This window comes from Suricata suricatta, chromosome 1, assembly GCF_006229205.1.
Source record: "Suricata suricatta isolate VVHF042 chromosome 1, meerkat_22Aug2017_6uvM2_HiC, whole genome shotgun sequence".
NCBI classification, from domain to species: Eukaryota; Metazoa; Chordata; class Mammalia; order Carnivora; family Herpestidae; genus Suricata; species Suricata suricatta.
In genome coordinates, this window is record NC_043700.1 from 155,207,400 (window position 1) to 155,226,292 (window position 18,893).

At 42.3% G+C, this 18,893-nt stretch overlaps 1 protein-coding gene and 1 non-coding gene across 8 annotated transcripts in view; one reads left to right on the forward strand and one right to left on the reverse strand.

The window, feature by feature from the left end:
* Positions 1 to 18,893, forward strand: part of FRYL (FRY like transcription coactivator) — a 261,750-nt gene that overhangs the window by 223,632 nt on the left and 19,225 nt on the right. For all 7 annotated transcript variants that reach the window (XM_029946008.1, XM_029945999.1, XM_029946032.1 and 4 more), the window contains 6 exons: positions 4,025 to 4,186; positions 4,305 to 4,379; positions 4,705 to 4,881; positions 8,898 to 9,101; positions 12,271 to 12,438; positions 18,598 to 18,848. In XM_029946008.1, the coding sequence (XP_029801868.1) occupies positions 4,025 to 4,186; positions 4,305 to 4,379; positions 4,705 to 4,881; positions 8,898 to 9,101; positions 12,271 to 12,438; positions 18,598 to 18,848 (1,037 nt within the window). The remainder of the gene's footprint in view (positions 1 to 4,024; positions 4,187 to 4,304; positions 4,380 to 4,704; positions 4,882 to 8,897; positions 9,102 to 12,270; positions 12,439 to 18,597; positions 18,849 to 18,893) is intronic.
* On the reverse strand, positions 2,817 to 2,933 carry LOC115303733. The gene has a single exon (XR_003914217.1). It is a non-coding gene; the product is annotated as a small nucleolar RNA SNORA67 (small nucleolar RNA).

An 18,893-nucleotide genomic window follows, 5' to 3' on the forward strand; every position in this document is an offset into this window, starting at 1 on the left:
CTCTGCTGGAAATTTTGATGTGTTCATTTATTTATTCTCTCATTCGACAAGCATTGATTAAGTTCACACCCAGTAGGAAACGTTGTGATAGGTGCTATGAAATTGGGGTGAGGACGGTGGAAAGGCCTACCCTTGGGAAGCATACAGCCTCTTGGGGAAACGGCTAAAGAAACGTTGTGATAAGTACTTTATCTGGAAGCAAGTTAGAAGGACTGTGGGAAAATACAGCAGGCATCCCTCACCTCATCGGGTGTGGAAAGATAAATAACGCTAGGCAAGCACATAAGGAAGCGTGAGGAGAGGAAATTAATGCCAGAAAGAGCGGCATGTGTGAATGAAGCCTAATGTGAGAAAGCATGGTGTTCTGGAAATTTCTGGTTTATACCATACCTTGACTATAGAGAATGCAGGTGTAGAGTATGAAGGGAGATGAAACTGAAGGCAGAGGAAGGGGCAAGATCATTGGGGATCTTGCCTGCACCGTAGCAGGATGGTTTGTTTTATCTTGAAGCAGTGGGAACTCTTAAAGGATTTTTAACTGGAGTGGAAATTGTAGAATTTGCATGTTGGGAAGTTTACTCTGGCAACAGGATGGAAAATAGACTAGGGTGGAAAGGAGGGAAGTCAATAAGGAATCCGTTCAAGTAACTAAAAGATAACGTTGGCATGTCTCTAGGCAATTGCAGAGAGAATGCAAAGCGAAGGGATGGTTTTCACGATGACTGAGGAAGTCATAAACAGGATTTGATGGGAAGAAGCATTGAGGAAGAGGCATCAAGGATAGTTGCTTTGCCAACTGGCTGAATGTTGGTACCGTTGAGAGAGAAGGAAAAGGCAGAGGACCGATCTTTGCAGGAAGGGGAGAGTGAGGAGTTCAGCCTGGTATAGACCAGTTCTGAACTAAGAACAGACCAGTGGGGCTGCCTAATAGGCAATTAGGGTTTATGTTTTAGAGGAAGACTTGCGTGGAAGTAACAGTTTAAGGTCTTCAGTGTTTTATAAATGGGCACTTAAAATTGCAAAAGGAAAAATAAAGCTAGAAGCCCAGTATCTTAAAGGGAGAGGTGGGGCTGACCAGTGCAGAAGGGAACCCGGGCCCTTGACTATGTCACATGTTAACACAAATTTCATTAAAATGTTCGACCCCTGCTGGGAACCCCCAGTTTTATTGTTTTTCCAGCACCTGAGCCCATTCTTACTGGCCTGGGAGCCATTAAAATAGGCTGTTAAAAGCCAAAGAAGGGATTTTTCAAGGAGTTTACTGAACAACTATTGCAGGGAAGTTGAGAAAGATAAAAATGGAAGACCTAATTTCTTTAATATTATTGGTTAGAATCATATAGATTAAAAGTTTTTCTGTTTGTTTTTTGCTGTTTAGTCTTGGTATTAATTAGAATTTATCCAAGGCTTTATGGGTTATGTTTTTTAGCTAGAAACTGTTTTAGTTAGTATTAGAATTTCTGTCATGAAGTCGATAGCATAGGAATATGATAGAGCAATGGGGCTTTCCTGTTTCTTCTGAGTCAGAAATTATAACTTAATTATCCTGTCTAAAGCAGTGATAAGAATTCTCAAAAACACTTGATATACGTAATTTCAATCTGTTCCTTCAAAGATTACTAAGTACCTGCCATGTATAGGCATTGAGTAGAGGAGCAGAGAGGAGTCATACAAGGTCCAGGACTCATGTGCTCTAAGAAAGACAGCCACATAAATCACGGACACACGGCCAATGTCCAAGTATAATTACCCAGTTGAGTGGTATCAGAGAAGGCCTCCATGGAAGTCTGGAGTCCCCACTAAAAGATGATCATGGGTTTGGTTGGTGAATATTTCATGCAACGGGGCAGCATGTCCCAAAACATAGGTCCGTAAAAGCAAGGCATGTTTGGAGAACAATAGCGAGCTCAGATTGGCTGGAGTGTGACATTCAGGCGGGGGTGGCGAAAGTTGAGGGTGGGAAGATTAGCAGGACCCACCATAAAGGGCTGTATGACATGCAGATTAGCGCAAATAGTATTTTCAAATGTAACTTCAGGACGCTCCACAAAGCCAAAATAAATACAGATGAATTTTGGACAATCATAGAATTTTTACTGAAATAAATTTGGAAATGTTACATATCAGATTTGTAGTAAGAAGCTACATAGATCCCTTCCTCTTTGGAGTTGTTACTTAGCTTGAATATTTGCCAAAGCACATTACTGAAGCACATATAACAGTATGCACTGAAAAAGCACCAAAATGTGAATAGATTAAATCTAAATGGTAAGATTACAGGTGGGTTTTTAAAAATCACTTTAATATTCTCTGAGCTTTCAACAAAGAGGATATATTTCATAATTATGGGGGTGTGTATGGAGGTGGTGGATTTTTGGTTTTTTCCCTCAAAAAGTGACATTTATTCAAAGGGGGAGAAATGACAGGAAGTCCATCTTTTGGCTTCCTTCCCTCCCCCCCCTGCTCCTCCGGCTCCCTAAGGACTGAACCCTGGGTAGGGTTAGGTCGCAGGACAGCCCCTCAGATGAGGTCAGCAACACTGAGGGGCGTCTCCTCAGTGAGGTGCTGTAGAAGGTCTTGGTGTGTCAAAGAGTCCTCTCATCTTCTGTCACCGTGTTGACAACCACAGCCTTACGGCCAAATCATTCACCACGACCGAGTCTGTGGATGTAGTTTTCCCTGCTGGTGGGAAGGTCATAGTTGGTGACTAGAGAAACCTGTTGCACATCAGTGCCTCCGGCCTAGGTCAAGGGAGAGGACAACATCAGCACAGAAATGAGAAGAGCACACAGTCTATTCAGAAGAGACTGAAGTGTATGTGCTAGGCAGCCAAAGGAAGGCAAAGGAAACAAACATCCCCTCTCCGCCAACAACCTAAGGCATGCCAGATTTTATTCCGAGTTGCTACTTTCCTGAAGGAGGGGCATGAAGATGGTGGTTTTTAAAGAAAGCAGATCCCTATTTAAAATAGGAATAAATAGGGGCACCTGGGTGGCTCAGTCAGTTAAGCATCTGACTCTTGATCTTGGTTCAGATCATGATCTCATGGTTCATGAGTTCAAGTCCCTCATCGGCCTCTGTGCTGACAGCGTAGAGCCTGCTTGGAATTCTAACTCACTCTCTCTCTCTGCCCCCACCCCACTCATGCTCTCTAAATAAATAATCTTAAGGGGCACCTGGATGGTGCAGTCGGTTAAGTATCTGACTTGATCTCAGCTCAGGTAATGATCTCCGGGTTTGTGAGTTCAAGCCCCGTGTCGGACTCTGCACTGATGGTGCTGAGCCTGCTTCAGGTTCTGTCTCTCCTCCTCTGTGCTCTTCCCCTGCCTGTGCTTTCTTTCTAAATAAATAAAGCTTGAAATATAAATAAATAAATAAACTTTAAAAAATAATAAAATAGCAGTGATCTCTCTGCTATTCTTCTCAGAGTCATTTTCGATGAAATGAAGTCTCTTGATTTAAAAAAAGACATTATGGGATGCCTGACTGGCCCAGTTGAAGCATGCAACTTTAAAAAAATATTTTTTAAGTTTGTTTATTTTTGAGAGAGAAAGCATGAGTGGGGGAGGGTCAGAGAGAAAGGGAGACACAGAACCCAAAATACGTTCTAGGATCTGAGCCAACAGCACAGAGCCCGATGTGGGGCTCAAACCCACAAACTGCGAGATCATGACCTGAGCCAGTCAGACACTTAACCAACTGAGCCACCCAGGTGCCCCAAAGCATGCAACTCTTGATTTTGGGGCCATGAGTTCAAGCCTCACATTGGATGTAGAGATTACTTAAATAAGTAAATAAATAAATTTAGGGAAAAAAAACAAAAATAAATAAATAAATAAATAAATTTAGCAAAAGATTATTACGTTTAATTTTTGTAACATCTACTTCACGCTAAGTAATCTTTCTTCTTTTGCTTTTTTTTTTTTTTGGTTGTGTGTAAAAAAATAATGTTTTCATAGATCCACTACTAATCCTTTTATATTGAAATATCCGAGTCAAACATGTTCTTTTTGTTTCTGTGCAGACACCAATTATTGGAAATAAGTATGGCGATCAGCCTAGCGCAGCTGGAAGAAATGGGAAACCCAAAGTTATTGCAGTTACTAGGAGTACTTCTTCCACCTCTTCTGGGTCTAATTCTAATGCCTTGGTTCCTGTTAGCTGGAAAAGACCACAGTTATCACAGGTACATTAAAAAAAAAATCAAAACTGAACATCTATAGAAGAATCAATTTTGTTATATGTATGTCAGCTTGAGAATCTCATACATCAGTAATCCTAACGTTTGCATTTTTCCCCCTTAGCGAAGAACAAGAGAAAAGCTAATGAATGTGCTTTCTCTCTGTGGTCCAGAATCTGGCCTTCCAAAGAATCCATCAGTGAGTAATCATGATTGCATGCATAAAGGCTGTAAAAATCCTGTTACTCCATTAAAAAAATGGAAATTATTCTGTCTCCTTGCTTGCCTTTTCTATCCTCCCTTATTTTATGCCATTAACTAAGAATGAGAAAGATACGATCCCCCTGGGACTTGGCAGTTACAGAAAGTATTCAACCGGGGAGGCTTTTGCATGAAACCACATTCAAGCTCTGAATTAATCAGCAGATGAGGTGTGCAGCGGCTCTTCGGGCACCAGGGTCTCCTGCAGAGTCACAAAGCTGACAGGTGGTATTTTTTTTTTCTTTTTTCTGGCCGGGGCTCAGGTTGTATTCTCTTCTAATGAGGATTTGGAAGTTGGTGACCAACAGACCAGCCTGATTTCTGCAACAGAAGACATGATTCAAGAGGAAGAAGTCGCTGTGGAAGACAACAGCAGTGAACAACAATTTGGCGTTTTTAAGGATTTTGACTTTTTAGATGTTGAATTGGAAGATGCAGAGGTAAGGATGGGGGCCCTCCGTTACCACAGTTAGAGGCTTACAGTTGCACGAACCTGAGAATTAAGGATTTGACCATAGTACCTTTCCTTATTAAGGTCAGTGTAAGGTCAGGAAGGTAAAAATCGGGCTAGATGGGGGATGGGCATTAAGGAGGGCACTTGTGATGAGCACTGTGTGTTGCACGTAAGCGACGAATCACTTAAATTCTACTCCTGAAACGAATACTACCCTGTATGCGAACTAACTAGAAATTAAACAAAAACTTGAAACTACAAATAAATTTATTAAACAAAAATTTTTAAAGGCAAAAATCTAAGTTGGGAAGTAAACGTGACTAGTACAATTGGTCAGTAGCGGAAGTAGTCGAAAACAATAGAGGAACATCTAATTTTTACTCTTTGCCCCCAGAACTAAAAATCGAAAAATGGGTTTCTTCCAAAGTTATGTCTTTAATATAGGGTATGCTTATGTTTCAAATGAGACTAGTATGCAGCAAAATGGTAAAAAAAAATATATTAAAATTTATCAAACACTATTTTAAAGTATAAGTACAAACACTTAACACTAAATTAAGTTAAATTAAATGAACTCACATGATTATGAAGGCTTTGGCTCTCTCGAACTCTCTCCTGTGACAACTAACCGAGATGCCACCTGCGGCATCCTCAATTTCTTCGTGATGTCGCCAGCTCCCTCAAATGACTCACTTAACTTAGCACCAAGGGGCTCTCTCCTCTAAATTGATTCAGTCTAGATGAAATTGATAGGTATATGTCAGTTTAGACAGTTTCGAAATGGAAAATAGAACTCAAAAGGCAGATGTAGGAGCTTACAAAGCGGAGGTAGTTCCGAGCGGTAGAGCTTATTTAGATACTGCTCAGGGAGGTCTCTGATCATTTCCCTGCAGTTGGCTAGGCTCCGCCTTCTGTGCAAGTCTCTGTCACGTGGTTATGTCCACACGCAGCAGTGTTCCAAGCAAGCGAGGGCCACTTCAGAAGTTGCTCTCCTAAACGTCTTCAGCACACTTCCTGTCATACTACTCGGTCAAGCTGGGACATGTGCCAATTTCTGAAACAATCATTGTGGCAAAGAGAACAGGTTGCCCTGAGTGCGTTAGGCTCGTTAGGACCAATTCCTATAGCTCAGCCCCTGAAACTTGGCGAATCCAAAAGCTAAAACGTTTGTCACAGAGGTTTAAAAAGCGTTCATTCTAAAAGTTTTACAAATACCTATATTTGAGAAGCCCAAAATGCCTCGTCATCTGGTATCGATCCATCCCATGTTGTTGACATGTCTTTCTCCAAAGAATTTAAAGTCACTCATAGAACTCGATGCATTCATTAACCTGCATGAAGGGCTATTTGCTTGGGCTGTGATAGGTGAGGGGGGTGGGACATAACGGCCTACGCCGTGTCACACCGTCAGTTGTGGATAGGACACAAGTCTCAGGAGGTCCTCCTGTGTGCTTCATCCTCCCTGCATACAGGAGGGCACGGCCCCGGGGGCTCAGGGTCAAGCCAAATGCCTTTGTACTCGGCATTTACATGTCCCCAAAGACACAGGTACAGGGTCACAGGAACCCCCAAATAAGTATTATTCAGCCTCGCGGGGCAGTGGCTTTTAAACTTTTTTTTTTACTCTGATCCACAGTTAATACATTTTATATCACATCCAAGTAGATACACACACCTTTAAAATGAAAGTTTCAAGAATACGCAGCCCCGTGGCACCTTGCTGGCTCAGTCAGTGCAGTGTGCCACTCGTGGTCTTGGGATTGGGAGTTCAGGCTTGGCATTGGGTGTAGAGATTACTTTAAAAAAATAATAAAAAGAATATGCAGCCTCACCCTATGCTGTAATGTGCACTGATATTTCCTAGCCTTTCATTTTTTTCCCCACAACAGCAGATCACCACCCTCTAAAATTGATTTCACATCCCTGATTTCAAAACCGTGTTGTAAGAAGTAAGACCAACTTGAATAATCAGGCAAGAAAGTATGATAGATTGAAGAGGTCTGCTGCCCAACTTCAAGGGCGTGAGCAGCTTCTAAACTCTCCTGCAGTTGTTTGCTTTTTTCAGTTGAGAGTTTATAGCTTCGAAAGGCAGGCAGGCTCTTGACATGTTTGTAATGGTAAGGTGATGTATTTTGTTCGCTTTTTTGTCTTTTTTTTTTTTTTAAGAACTCTGTAAATGCTTCCAAGTTTATCCCATAGCTTAATACATGGGTACTAGGAAAGATGGCTTTTGAACAGAACCTTAGTCAAATTGAATTAAAGACGCTTCATGTAGTTTTCAATTGAAGTCACATTGACTTGGGTGGGTGGTGTTCGTTTATGTCTCGTAATTAGGCAAATCACATAGTAGAGATTTTTTTTAAACCTAAATATAGTCTTGCTTAAAGCATGGTAATAGGTAATACTTTGCTACAAAACAAATGGAACTGTTAATTAAACTTCTAAAATCCCCCCCAAATACCGCCAACCTTGAAGGCTCCCCTGTGTGTAGTCATTCATTCACCAAATAAATATTGAGGGCTGTTGCCATTCCTATGTACTGTGCTATATAACAATGTTTGAAATACCTGGTAGGAAGGTGGCTTTTCAAACTTTGACCTGCTCCCAAGATTTCTGGGATGTACCCCGAGTGACAGGCTAAGATCCAAGATTTCTGGGATGTACCCCGAGTGACAGGCTAAGAACCAAGATTTCTGGGATGTACCCCGAGTGACAGGCTAAGAACCAAGATTTCTGGGATGTACCCCGAGTGACAGGCTAAGAACCAAGATTTCTGGGATGTACCCCGAGTGACAGGCTAAGAACCAAGAGCTCCATGTTACCTTTTTCAACCAGAGCAGCTTGCATTTAGTTCATCAGCTTTGCACGGTTGACTTCCATTTTAGATTTCATTCAAAATAAATATTCCTTTGCTTATTAAAAAAAAAAAGGATTTGAAAACCTCTATCCTAGGCAGTGCCTCTTGAGTAAAGGAACACAAATAAATTCTATGTTGCTAGCCAACTAACTCATTGTAATTTGTCATATCAGGGCTTAAGAGAGCGAATAAGAATTATATCCTTGCACAAGGAGGATCAGCTTAGAATAACAGAAACATAGCTTCTATAAATCCATAAGTGGGGTGAAATTGAAATCTGCCCTATTTCCTCTTGACCTTTGGAACTTGTCAGAAGTTATGTTTTGATAGCTTTGATCTTGATTTTAGACTATAGTTAAAAAAAAAATGGCCACTGGGTTTAGCCAGAACCATCCTCCAGACTGAAATACTTGTGACCCTCTATGTTGTCAACTGAATGTGGGTATTTTAAGTCAGTTTTGCATCGTATCAAGCATTAAATCTATGTAAAACTTGGAGATTTTCTTAAAGTTCGTGTTGCCAAAGTGTATCACAGAAATGTTGTTTTAAGTGTCTGTCTCTGACTTCTTCATAATATATTTTGCATAAGAAAGTAATTTGAATCACATGTTGGCTTTCTACTCAGAGCTTAATCCAGAGCTTGAATCAGTCTTTGGGTTTGAGAAATCACAGAGTTTTCACCCAAAAGTGTAGCGTATATTTAAATGTGTGTCTTTGTTCTTTCTAATTCTGTGTGTTTTCCTTTTTGCTAACCAGGAACTGCAGGTAAGTTGCAGCCTGGTGGTGTAGACTGTTCATGTATTGTTGTCTGTGATGTATCTGTTATCTTTGTGGTCTCATTTGTGTTGGGGCGTTAGATCAGAAATGACCTAGACAGTAGGTTTACTTGGTCCCCAGCCACACAATATAGAAAGTCAAGAAAATTATTTAGTTAAAACAGGCTCAACCAAATATCATGATCTCTTTAAATATGAATATTGAATGATGCTTTAAAAGTTTCGAGAAATTGAAGGGCTGATTGAAACTCTGCTTATGATGACGCATTAAGTATTTTTCATCTCAGTACATGTTTTCCTGGTGTGTTGTGTTTACTGTATTTGTACACATGGATCTGCAGCCTGAGAGATCTTGTCTTTCTTTTCCAGGGTGAAAGTATGGACAATTTCAACTGGGGCGTCCGCAGGCGCTCCCTGGACAGTATTGACAAAGGGGACACCCCCTCCCTCCAGGAGTACCAGTGCTCCAGCAGCACCCCCAGCCTGAACCTGACCAACCAGGAGGATACGGACGAGTCCTCGGAAGAAGAGGCGGCGCTCACGGCCAGCCAGATCCTGTCACGCACGCAGATGGTACACAGTTACCTTCTTATATGGCGACGCGTGGTCTCACTTTCCTCTTAACGTCCAACTTAGTAATTACAAGTACTATCTCTTTGATTTTCTGATTTTCATTTCCCTTTGGATAAAATGCACACCCTGAAATGAAAATACAAAACTGCATTGCTAATGGAGTGTGCTGTTCATGACCGAGCTAGACATTTACATTGATATCACACACCCCTTAGCCACTAAGATGAGGTTACCTTCTCACCTGGTGATGGTGAGTCATTCTGGACACTTCGAGAGGTCCTCATCTTGAATGACATGTATTTTTGGTATCCGTGTGGACACCAACACTGCTTTATTTGCCACCCGCTTTTCTTTCCTAGTTGGCGCAGAAGGAGAGAGCACAACTTTGGTCTCTTTCAAGATCAAGTCGGTTTTATATGTAGGGGTTCCGACTTGGCAGCCCAGAGGCTAGATGGCGGAGATTAAAAAGTGAGGGAAACGTGAGAAAAGGAAGGCCGCAAGACTAGTCTGTGTGTTCAGAAATGCGGGAGCGAAAGCAGGCATGTGGAAGGGCCCCATGGTGCCCGTGAATAGAAATCAGTGGTGCCAATAGGCGGCACTCACAGAGCTCCCGAGGGATGCCCTCTTCATTCGGCGCCCAACTGTGCTGTCTGTTTTGCCCGTTTGCTCCGTGTTCAGTCGGCTGGTAAACACGGCTGGCAGCAGTGTTGAATGGCGAAGGCTGCTCTGGTTGTAAACAAAATGGGAAGTTGCCAGTTTGCACTTGGCTTCCTGTCACCTCTCTTATTTTGGCAATTTATTGTTGTCCCACTGTGTCTTTCAATTAACCCCCCATTGACGTGTTAACTGATGAATGGTTGCTGATAATAACGGCAACAGTTACCACTCTCTGGACGTTGGTCACGCACCAGCCTCTGTGAAGGGTGATTTGCATCTGTTAGTGTGTAGAGCGCGCCCGCGCCAACCACACGAAGTAGAGTTTCCCAGGCCACACGGCCAGTAGGTAGGCTTGAACCAAGCAGTCTGCCTCCAAATCCATGCCACCTAACGCTTCGTCCTCCTTGGGACTGTTTTCATTTAAAGCAATGATCGAATTACTGCCAAAAATGACTGGAGGAGGCACGGCCCTCCGTGGACCCAGACTGTGGCATTGTGCTACCACCCTTCTGTGTAACTATGGTCAACCTACCCAACTTCCCCTTTAAAATCAGAGCTCTGGATAGTGTCTGCCTCATGGAAATTTCTTGAGGAGGAAAGCCACCCAACCTATATTAAATGCTTAACAAAGCTTAGCTCCCATGAGAGCCATGGGACAGAACTACGTGTCTCCGCAAAATCCGGAAGGAGAACAAGGCAGCCGCCTCTCTGACCGCGGCCAGAACAGCTTCTTACTAGACACGTCTCCAGAGGCAAGGGAAACAAAGGCAAACATGAACTACTGGGATTTCTTCAAAATGAAGTTTCTTCACAGTGAAGGAAACAATCCACAAAACTAAAAGGCCACCTATGGAATAAGAGAAAATACTTGCAAAGGACACAGCTGATAAAGGATTAGTATCCAAAACCTATCAAGAACTTATCAATCTCCACACCCAAAATATAAATAATCCAATGAAGAAATGGGCAGAAGACACGAATAGACACTTTTCCAAAGAAGGCCTCCTGATGGCTAACAGATACATGAAATACAAATCAAAACCACATGAGATACCACCTCACACCTGTCAGAATGGCTAAAATTAACCACTCCGGCGACAACAGACAGTGGAGATGTGGCGAAAGGGGATCCTCTTACACTGTTGGTGGGAAGGCAAACTGGCGCAGCCACTCTGGAGACCGGTGTGGAGGTTCCTCAGAATTTAAAAATAAAAATACCCTATGATCCAGTAATTTCACTACTAGGTATTTATCTAAGGGATCAAAAATACAGATTCGAAAGGGTACATGCACTCTGATGTTTATAGCAGCACTGTCTACAGTAGCCAAACTATAGAAAGAGTCAAAATGTCCTTGGACTGATGAATGGATAAAAAAGATGTATATACGTATATATATATATATAAATATAAACATGCACATATGCACACATACACTGGAGTATTACTCAGACATCAAGAAAAAATGAAATCTTGCTATTTACATAGTTTCTTATGCTAAGTGAAATAAGAGAAAGACAAACACCGTAAGATTTCACTCATATGAAATTTAAGAAACAAAACAGATGAACATAGGAAAAGTGGGGGGGAAAGAGAAGAGAGGGAAACAAGTCACAAGAGACTCTCCAGGACAGAAGACAAACAGGGTTGATGGTGAGGAGGTGGAGGGGGGATGGGCTGAGTGAGTGATGGGCATTAAGGAGGACACTTGGATGAGCACTGGGTGTTATATGTAAGTGATGAATCACAAATTCTACTCCTGAAACCAATACTGCACTATATGTTAACTAAATAGAATTTAAATAAAAACTGAAAACTAAAAAAGAAAGGAAAACCTATTTCCTTAGGAGGCCAACCCTAGTCATAGTGATAATAAAATAAGAATTCAAAGTTGCTTCTTCCTTACATGGGAAATAATGCCTTTTGCCTTTACCTACTCTGAATCAGAAACTTAATATTTATGTTAAACGCTGACTGTGAAGAATATAAACCCACCAGTGACAGAGTGCCATTACAACAACTTTATTGTCCTAATTCTTCTTGTCTGACTGAAGTCTTGTCGCATTTTGGCTTAAAAAAGTGAACAGCCTGTTCAGACTTCCGTGCCTGCCTTCCAGTTAACACTGCGTCTTGTGAAAGCACTGCCTTCCAGGCCTTAAAGCCACAGGGAGGGAGAGAGCCTCGTCCTCACAAACGCCTGCTGACAACACAAAACGTTGCCATCAAAAGAATTTTAGTTCACGATGAACATAGTGATGTGGAGCGCTTCCACTTCGGTGGTTTTTGTTAGGGAAGCTTATGCACAGAAGGGTGCGCGGTCACCGGCGGGGGGGGGGGGGGGTCTCCTCGCATCAGCAGCACTGATGTTGTCCTGGGATTGGTGGGGGGAGGTCATTGTAGGAAGTCAAGAAGCTCTTTCTAATTAGGCCCCCAAACTCTGCTAGTGAGGCTGTTTTTTGTGGCCTCTGTGACCATCACTGACTCCTGAATGAATTCCTTCTTTCTCCTTGTAGTTAAACAATGATTCTGCTGCCGACGAAACACTACCAGACCATCCTGATCTCCTTCTTCAGTCTCAAGATTCCACCGGCAGCGTCTCAACAGACGAAGTCCTTCAAATCAGAGATGAGACCCCCAGTTTGGAGGCTTCTCTCGATAATGCTAACAGCCAGCTGCCTGAGGTGGGGAGAAATGGGGGCTGGTGCATGGCCAATCAGGGCTCCTTTTAGCACTCTGTTACATCCCTTGCTTTTCTTTCAAAAGCGTTTTCATCTGACACACTAATTATTTGATTTGTTTCCAGTATTTCTAACCTGTTGGGTTGTTTTCAGTGAAATAGTCAAATCTAATGATTAAACAAAGAAAGGTTGATGGATTAAGGAAATGACCCACAGGTTATAAATCTCGAGTGTTTTTAATGAGCATTTTGCGTTGCAGAGTGTGATTGAGGTCAATGTACAGATGCTTCTCTGGGGCCGGTGAGCAGCTTCTTTGGCGCAGTATCTCCTTGGAAGGACAGCTTTCATTTTTTCTTCTCTTTTTGCTTTGTGTTGGGGTTTATGTGATTGGTGCTGTGATTGGGATTAAAACCTCAGGCCAGCTGTGTTAGCAGTTGGTTAAATGAAACCTTTTAAAAAAGACATTGGAACCACTAGTATTATGATTTTTGGAAAGGCCTGTGAGAAGTAAGCCAGATCCCAAGCTAATGACTGACCAGAAATAAGTAAGTATTAGTTTTCTTAGTGGTTTTATTCCCTTAAGTTTATTATAGATATTCTTCTTTTTTTTAACTCTAATTGCTATAGTTCTGTCATATGTGCTTTTATGCTTTGGTAAGTATTAGGGAAATGCTGCATTTTTTTTTCAGTGTTAACCAAATTAATGTAGTTACTAGAACTCATTATCATGGTTGAATTCCTGTGTTCTTATTAAGCTGACAGTGTATTTTACATTTTTAACAGTAAGTATAGTTTGAAATGAAGGCCTTTGGCATTTAAAAAAGTTTTTCAAAGAGAGAGTAGTATGAGCGGGGGGCGGGCAGAGAGAGAGGGAGACCCAGAATCCGAAGCAGGCGCCAGGCTCTGAGCCGTCAGCACAGTGCCTGACACAGGGCCCAACACAGGGCCCAAACCCACAAGCCATGAGATCATGAGTCAAAGTCAGATGCTTAACCACTGGGACACCCTGGCGTCCTCTCTTTGGCATAAATGTATGCCTAGTATGGCTTAAGTTTAGATACTTCAACAAACACTGAGATCCTCTTATATGCCACGCACTGAGTTAGGCATTAGAAAGATGATAAGGCATGGTGACCCCCACTCTCAGAGAGTGCATTGTCCATTAAAGGAAAGAGAGAAGGTTTAAAAAAAAAAAAAGGCTTACATTTCAGTATGAGAAACTTAGTAACAGCCACGTTCGGGGCTTTGTGAAAACTCAGGAGAGACTGATCAGCTGTACACCAGGGAGATGGTGGTAAAGGTCAGGCTTCCTGGCAATGGGGACATCGCCGGCATCGGGGCACCACGTGGGAAGACAGGGCAACGTGACATAACACGGTATGTTCAGGTGAGCGCAGGGCACTGGGTACTTCCGGAGAGTAAGACGGGAGGAGGAGGGATGGGTAGGGTCAGAGATGAGAAGGGCCCTACAGGCCGTACTGAAGGCGCAGACTGTATCTTGGGCTGATCGCAGCCATGGATGGTCACTGTTTGAAGAGAGAGCTGTTACGTGACAAGCACTGTACCAGACGAGGATACAGGTCATGCAGGCGTTCGGTGACGTCACCCATCCGCACGGAGCCCCAGCTGCATGCTGGTCACCGTTCTAGGCACTGGGCATATGGCACTGTGTGGGAAAGCCCCCTGGTCTTATGGAGCTTAATTCTAGTTAAAGATATGATAAACAGGTAAGACCAAACAAATCTATCAGAAACTGATCACCCGATTAGTCATAGTCAGAAAGACTAACGGAAATGTGGAATTGGTGAGGAAGAGAGGGTGGCGTTTGAGGTGAAGCCTCAGTGACAAGGAGACGTGGAGGGAAGATGTCCCAGGCTGAGGAAGCGGCAGGGGAAGGGGCCGTGGCATGTGTGAAGAGCGAGCTGGCTGGTGGGGCCGGAGCACAGTGGTCGGAGCGGGAGGATGCAGGAGCAGTTAGAGGGGCCGGCAGATCCCGGAGCCACAGAGCAGGCAGCCATCGCAGGAGGATCTGAGCAGAAGAGGGGCACGATCTGATTTTATTTTTTAAAATTTCGTCCGTGTGTGTGTGTGTGTGTGTGTGTGTGAGAAAAGGACAGTAGCTCTTAGTACCTGCCACAGGATGCTTGCAGTCTAGGGCGCCTGTCGTGAGGAGAGGGTACAGTCTGGTTCGGGTTCTAGTGAGGTCTCTGTGACCGAGGTGTGGAGGGTGGGAGGGAGGACGCTGGAGGGGGGGGCGGATAAACTAGAAGAATCTTAGGTAAGACAAGGGGGCCTGAAGGAAGAGGGCACGAACGATAAATGTTTCCAGGAGAGACAGGACCGATGTACAGATGCACCTTAAGTAGCCTGTATTCCTTTCGGCCGCGGGGAGGCTTATTAGAGAGCCTTTAATTCCTTCCTAGTTAATAACCTGCCGACTGTGTCTGCTTTGGATCATAGCATGTGAAAAGGTCTCATTAGAAACCATGGAAAACAGCCCTATACTAGAAATAACCATCTTAACAAAAGCAGTGAGGTTAATGGTTGTTGTGTTGTAATTCTGTGTACTTGACAAACAGGAAGTCTTTTATTTTTGGTTATTAAAACTATAACCATATTAAACTACTGATAGAAATCATTAGAAATCAATTGGAAATTCCCATATATTTCCATATATACTGGAAACCTTGTTATCAGATGGTACAGTCATTCATGTAAAAGCACTGTATTTGATGGCTTGTTTCCAAGACGCTGTAAAGTTCCTGATGACGGGTTGTTGTTTTTTTTCCCTAAAGGAAAAACACTTCACTTTACTAAGTTTGTTTCCTTTTCCAGTCATGGGTTTCATTTCACTGTAAGCTTTGACACAAGTGAATGGGGATCAAGGAAACATTCATAAACCATAGTATTTTATTTAGAAACAGTTCCATTGACATTAAAATTATCCCCAAAAGAATGGCTGTCCGAGGAGAATAGCGCACGTCTGTTTCTGTTAGGTGTGTTAGCCTGATCTGTTTGTCCCACCTGGTATGCCCTCAAATTGCCCTTTTAAAAAAAGCATAAGAAAACACCAAGGTAATGAAATAAAACTATAATTCTGTTTTTTCAAGCAGTTTAAGATGAGAAATTAATTTTAATGGTGAAATACTTTCTGAATTAGAAGGAGAATCCATTCCTAGAGTTGTTTGAGGATTTTTTTCCCCTTTCAGTGATGTTAATATCAGGAAGATAAAACAGAGCAGGCTGATGCGTTTCATGTCATGACAGAAGCTTCCAGAGCTCACTTGGCTCCTTTCTTCTCTGTAATGTGCGCAAATTACACTCTGAGCCATTAAGGGATTATGTTCTTCACTTGTATTTATTAGAGAAATCTTCACAGAGGAGTTTCTTCTAGTATTCATAAAAGTTTAGATATCGGTTCATGGATGACAGAAACGATTCCTTATAGGGAATGAATCTTTGAATGTAATTGTGTGTGTACACACGTGCATCGCTGTGTGATAAGATAAAGCTCAAGCAGATTTGATTCTTGTAATGTCATATAGCAGTGGAGTCCATCCCATTAGCCCAAAAGCACTCTCTTCACGAAATCTAGGTGCTATTAGAAAATTTCAGCATGCAGTATATGTTAATAATTATAGGTAAAATGTCTATTTTACAATAATTATTCAATAACAAATGACAGCCAAATACAGGTATAAACTAATGAAAAGCAAGAGCATTAAACTAGAAGTGTGGTGGGTTATTTCAGCATGGTATATTCTAGTTGATGTAGAAGGAAAAGTAAATGCTAATAAAATTCTAGGTATAGAAATGTCTCTAACACTCACATAAATTATCATTCTAAATAACTAATGCTTACCACTTTAATGGGCAAATCTTTTTTAAAACCTTCAGATGCTGGGGTACCCTGGGTGGCTCAGTTGGTTAAGCCTCCATCTTTGGCTCAGGTCATGATCTCACAGTTAGTAGGTTCAAGCCCTGCGTGGGTTCTGTGCTGACAGCTCAGAGCCTGGAGCCTGCTTCAGATTCTGCATCTCTCTCTCTCTCTCTCTCTCTGCCCCTCCTCCACTCACACTCTGTCTCTCAAAAGTAAATAAACATTAAAAAATATTTTTTAAAAAACCCTTCCGATGCAAACAGAGTGTATGGAATATAAGCTTTTGGAATGATTAAGGAATGGCTGTACCGTATTATTTAAAAAGCGCTGTTCTGTGCAGACTCCGAGTTTGCGGCCCTCTCTGCTTAACTAACTCCAGGCCAGTGTTCCCTTTTGATGTACTTTGTGTTCTCCTGCCACATTTCTGCGCCTTTCCTGTCTTCTATGTCCTTTTCCCCGAAATGCTGTCTTGGTCAACTTGGGCTGCTATAACAAAATACCAGACGCTGGGAGGCTTCTTAACAGTAGAAATCTGCTTCTCATTTCCAGAGGCAGGGAGGCCAGGATAAAGGTGTCAGCTAATGCACTGAGAGGTGAGACCTCTCCTCCTGGTAGCTCTTCTTGCTGTGTCTTCACATGGTTAAAAAAAAAAAAGGAAGAAGAACTAGCTGGCTCCCTGGCCTCTTCTCGTAAAGACACGCATCCCATTCATGAGGCCCCTTCATGACCTAATCACTGCCCAAAGGCCCCATCTCCGGATACCGCCTAGATATCTCCGGGGTTGGGGTTTCAACAATTTTGAGGGGATAAAAGCACTCAGTCCATGACACCATCACTAACCCGTCTTTGTCAAAGCCCATCATAAGGGCTAGTCAGTCTCCATTACCTCAAGCAGATGAGACCATTCCCTTCTTTGAATAACAGCGCCCTTTGTATGGTGCACATAATATTTACCTTACACTGAACAGACTCTCTATTACCTTGATTCACATATTAGCTGAACCCCATTATTAAATTGTAAATTAATTGTAGTAGATAGCTATTAATTCATCCCAGAGCACCCAGCCCAGACTCTGGTCAAAATCCTTCATTTGTTCAATGTTATAGATGAATTTTCCAGATGTGTAGACTGAGGTCCAAACTAGTCTATGGTCAGGGGCTTTTTCACTTACTTTTCATACTTTGGAAGAAAAATTCTCCTTTGACCCATGAAGAAAAGAAACTCTACCACACAGCTAAGGCGTAACTTAGGACCCAGCGCATAAAGGAGCTGACCTTTATTCCTTCAATGGAGACCATCAGTGCTTATATTGAAACTGAGTAAACTGATGTCCATGCACCTTAAAATTAGTGGTGACACACCATCATGGTATACACCCTAGAAGTATTTTTCTTTTTCAGGGAAAGTGGTAGTTGGGTTAGTCAGTCAGTGTCTGTTGGCTTCCCGTGCATGCAGGGCTATATGCAACATTGTTTCAGTAACGTTGCAGTGAGGAGGGAGGGAAGCCCACTGGAGTCTAACATACAAGTGTATTATCACTCGAGTGAGGAGCGTGCAGTCATTCTTTTTGATGAATGAGCTTGTAATCCATTTAATTTTCAAAGTACAACAGCCTAAAATTTTCCCGTTGTTTTCTGAAATCTAACTCTGTGATGAAGCGTTCTTAGTACTCAAACCGGAAGTAAGGTATTCCTATTACTAGGAAGCAACTCTTTCATCACAAATGCTCAGCTCATTTAGAAACCAGTAAGCATGCTCTCGTGTCAGTTCCGCATCCTCCTGACTGATCACACCTGTTCCTGATTCATGGACAGCCCCACGGGACCCGGGGGTGTAAACCATTCTGAATTACCTCCCGGCTTCCCCCACCTTCCATCCAGAATTCACCCAATGAAGAAATTACATTTCAAAAAGAGAGATTTATAGTAACCAAATAAAGTTCTACTTATGTAGAATGAGAATATGTATGTGAAGATCTTTTACCCAAGAACATATTTCTAAGTAAACACCTAAATCATGTTAAGAGAAAAGTGATCTCCTTGATGTTTCTATGTGGCAACAGGTGATACCTAACTTCAAATTTTTTTTGGACCTGGGACCATGTTTTTTAAACTGTTTTATATCATCTGAGTTCAAAAACTCCAAAAATTAACCAGTGTAAATGAATACCACGTAATACAGAGAAGTGTATATTGGTGGCAATAGTCATTTATTCTGTGTTGATAAAACTTTTTTCAAAAATGGTTTTAGACTTGATTTTAACAATGTGATTGTTTTGCAGGATACAGGCTCAGCATTAAAGGAGGACCAGGTTATGACCGCCTTTGAAGATGAAGGGTCCTATATAATTCAAGAACATCAGGATTCACTGGTGTGTCAAGGGATTCTTGACTTGGAGGACAGCGACATGCCAGAGCCCCTGGCTCCTGAAAGCTCTCCTGAGTCCATCTGCGAAGAAGATGTCACCTTAGCTCTGAAAGAACTAGACGAACGATGCGAAGAAGAAGAGGCGGATTTCTCGGGACTGTCTAGGTGAGAAGATGGTCACGCGGTCACTGGAAAGGGGTGGCATTAGCT